Genomic DNA, 4,061 nt, shown 5'->3' with positions numbered 1-4,061 from the left:
AAAAATTGAAGCGATGATAGAAAATCTTTTAAAAAAAAAAAAAAAAAAAATAATTGTGAAACGAATTGAGAAATGGAAAATTCTCTCAATTCTCTAAACAACTCTTTAAAAGCACTTTTTTTAAAGAAAACTCACATCGTACATTGTAAGAAGAAAGGAAATCGGTATATTCACATGTGTATATTCGCGTGACCCGCATGGAATTATAATAAAATAAAATTAATGAAAAAAAAGAAAAGAAAAACCTAGAGAAAAAAGATGGTCACTGATTTGGAATTCTCAAACAAACATTATACAAACAATGGACAACGCGTTTTCTATATCAAACCGGCACTGGTTATACTCCAGGTAATTTATGCATCAATGAACCTGAGGTCCAATCTCCGTGCACTCGTACGGCAACTGATACGCGACGTTGTTACAACGGAATCGTCCTTGCACGTTTGAAACATTGTCCATCGTCCTCCCGGCTATCTTGAAGCCGGGATCGACGGTAACATTCTTCATCCTGGCGAAAGCGGACATGTCCACGAAACGGAGGTTGTTGCTGTTCAAGAACAGGAGCAACAGATTGTCCAGCCCCTCGAAAGTGTCCGCCTTAATCATGACGATCTGATTCCCGTTCAGCCACAATGAATTTAGATTCCTGAGATAACGAAATATTCCACCGGACACGCTTCTCAACGAATTTCGCCCCAGATCCAATTCGTTGATCTCGCTTAATCCGCGAAACACCTCCAATTGCAGGGACGAGATTTTATTTCTCGACAGATAAAGAAGATCGATATGGGGCAGCCCGTTGAACGCGCCGATCGGTATCTCGTTGATCTCGTTACAATCCAACGCCAAAGTCTCCAAGTGTCTCAGACCTTTGAACATGTTCCTCCTCAACGCGATTTTATTATTCGTTGCGTACAATTCGTGGAGATCCACCAGACCTTTCCACATACCGGGGCGGAAAGCGATCATGTTATTGTAATCCAATATCAGCGTCTCCAAACTGTCCAAATTGGCGAACGAGCCATCCTCTATGTCCCTTATGCTGTTGTTCTTCAAATCGAGATACGTCAATTGGTCCAAATCGGCGAAGTAGTGTTTAAAAATCTTGGACAATTGATTGTCGCGAATGTAGAGGGCGGACGAGTTGGCCACTTCGAGGAAAGCGTCCTTGGCGATATCCTGGATCCCGAGGCCCTCGAGATGAAGCTCTATATCCTCGATCGTTTGCACCGCGTTCACATCCTCGAACGCGACGCTGTGCAGCACGCTGTTGCCCAGGCAAACGTAAAGATGATTATAAACTTGGCAGTCCGCTTCCTCCGCGCTGACGTCTCGAGCGGTGACCGATAAGAAGAGATAAACGAGCAAGAGGAAGCAGCACATGGTACGCAGAGAGATGCTGGATGCTTACTGAACGAGGGATCGCGTCTCGATGTGCAGCCAACGGAACAAACTGAAACGGTCACCGTTGCTCAGATACCATTCGATAAATATATCATCCGTATATACAGCGTGTACGTATTACAACTCCACCTACAATTTCTCTGCAAATTCCACGTTTCCTTCGTTTTTTTTAAACGCGCAATTCCCTCTACTGTTTCGATCGAACAGTAGTTCCTTTCTCTTCTGTCGATCGTCGATTACGGTTGATTTGACGTTAACCGTGTTTTCATCTTGAATCGATTCAATTTTAACGAGAGATCAAACGATTGAGCGCCACCCAAAAGTCAGCCAGTTTCTTCGTATCGATATTAAAAATTCATCATTTCCGTGAAATTATTTCTTCTTTTTTTAGCGAGACGAGGCATCTGTTCCCATGTCTGCATTTTTATGGACCAAACGTTTCGCGATCTGATCTCGCGATTCGAGGCAGTCAAGTTATTTTTCTTTAACTGGATTACCATTGCAGTATTTCTCGAGACGATAGAAATTGGAATGTGGCGTTCGTTAATTTGACGATTCGTATCTTTTATACGAATACGATACAAAAAAAATGCTTCCGTTATCTTCCGCATTTTCATTTTTAATATCGTCTTAGTCATATGTGAAAAATGCATATTCGCGTTGTATATTTACGACAATATATTTCGTGTTAGATACAACAATATATATATAAATACTTTCCGCAGTCATGAACTACGTGTACGAAACCCAATACAAATTCACGGCGTAGATATTTCGACACGTATGTGAAATCATTCTTTCGTTTCTCAATCAAGAAAGCAAGTCGATCTGTTTACTGAAAGATCGCACATCCGATTTAACGAACGAAAATGCCACACGTGGTACGTACGTGGTTCAAACAAGTCCTATCTTGTGAAAAGGTTTCAGTGACATGTGCAAAAATGTACGTATTCCCCCGATAAGCTTCGACGATCGTCAATACCGACTTATTAATAGCAGAACGTTATCGTTTCAGCTATACGAGGAATTTCTTGTCGTATACACTTTACACGCGAAATCAATCTGCGAACCGATTCGACGAACTGCATAAAACATTCGAGCGGAATCCTTTCCTCGAAAAAGAGAAAAAGAAAAAGGAAAAAAAGAAAGAAGGAAAGAAAGAAAGAAAAATACACGTTATACATACACTTATCGACCGATCTGTCGTCGAGATTCGATCAAGGTATATAATTAAGATCATGTAACTCGTTAAAAATATGAAAAATGTCATGTTAATAAATTACACACACACTTACGAGGATACATAAATCGTGTCGGAAGATTGCACGTCCGATAAATCTCATCGGTTCGTTCCTCCTTCTCGATGTCCTTCTTTTTCTCGCATGTGCACGGCGTTTCGATCATTTTTGGTATTCGGGGGATTCAATCGTGTCGCGAATAAGCGCGTAGAACCGCGGAACCGCAAAGCATAACCTCGACGGTGAAAATACGCTGCAATTTTTGCCGCGACATCGGCCATAAATGGAAGTTCCCGTTCCTATGGCGACTGTATCTTCCCCGCGACGAAGAATCGATCAAACTCGATTCCATTCGCTAAAAGTTTGATAATAAATATTCTTTGTTCGCGTTGCAAAAATAGATAAAAGGATTTTTTAAAAAAAGGAAAGTTTTTAAAATAATTTGGAATTCTAAATGTATTTAGAATTTCGAAAAGTTATCTTTTGATAATTTTAACGAAATAAAATGTACAGAATGGAAAATATGGGAACAGTGGATTAACTATTTAAGATCATTTCCTCGTTCGAAAAATAAATTTCCAATGAAATGGACAGAGATATTTTCATACCGTGTATACTTTCGTTTTAATCTTTTACTTCGCGAGGAATATTATATACCTATCTGCACTTGCGTATATGTATATATATATATCTGCCTCTTCCTCAGTTTTTTATTAGGAAAAGGGTTATTGAACCGACCAGGTGAACGACTATTGCACAGCCAAAGAGCATTTAAAATTCTAGCTGAGTATGCAGTACGTTACATCGGTGGCTTTATTATCAACGACACCGATAACAATAGCGGTTTCGATAACCGCCTTAAAATCGTGCCTTCCCTTCGAGCTTTATTCCAATTTCGAACGAGGAACGATACAGTAACTTAAATTGGAAATATTTATTTTTTCACGATTAAAAGGAAATTTACTTTTGTAATTTGTAAACGATTTCAAATACCTATTATTTATTTATTTTGCACGATGTTGTGTATAATTTATATTATATTAAAAGTAAAGATAATGTTACATACCGATATTGTTAACGCGCAGGAAAATTTTACTATTTTTACCGGTCACGTGGATAAAAATTATAAGTAACGACAACTGTTTCGTTTATTGTACACATCACCTCTGTCAACAAGCTGGCCGACAACATAAGTGGAGGTATGGACTTAATGAAACGATTACTATCGCCGCCACTTCCACCAGTTGCGGTCTGGCCACCAGAAGCGAATTACCGGTCTCGTGATAAGGAGTATAACGCGTAGAAAATGCGATGAGAAAAATTTTCAATAATATTCAACAACGTCGTCAACAACGGGATTGAAGAAGAAGAAGAAGTCGGAAGAAATCGGAGTCACGATTAAAAATTATTCGTCGTGAT

At 39.4% G+C, this 4,061-nt stretch overlaps 1 protein-coding gene across 1 annotated transcript in view; it reads right to left on the bottom strand.

Annotated features, from left to right (window-relative positions):
* Positions 1 to 1,548, bottom strand: part of LOC102680899 (leucine-rich repeat-containing protein 15-like) — a 2,009-nt gene extending 461 nt beyond the window's left edge. The window contains exon 1 of the mRNA XM_006616367.2: positions 344 to 1,548. Within this exon, the coding sequence (XP_006616430.1) occupies positions 361 to 1,383 (1,023 nt within the window). The 5' untranslated portion in view covers positions 1,384 to 1,548 and the 3' untranslated portion in view covers positions 344 to 360. The remainder of the gene's footprint in view (positions 1 to 343) is intronic.
* Between the last annotated feature and the right edge of the window lie 2,513 nt (positions 1,549 to 4,061).

This window comes from Apis dorsata, unplaced genomic scaffold (genome assembly GCF_000469605.1).
Source record: "Apis dorsata unplaced genomic scaffold, Apis dorsata 1.3 scaffold_262, whole genome shotgun sequence".
NCBI lineage: Eukaryota > Metazoa > Arthropoda > Insecta > Hymenoptera > Apidae > Apis > Apis dorsata.
This window is presented reverse-complemented; position numbering and strand designations above follow the sequence as displayed.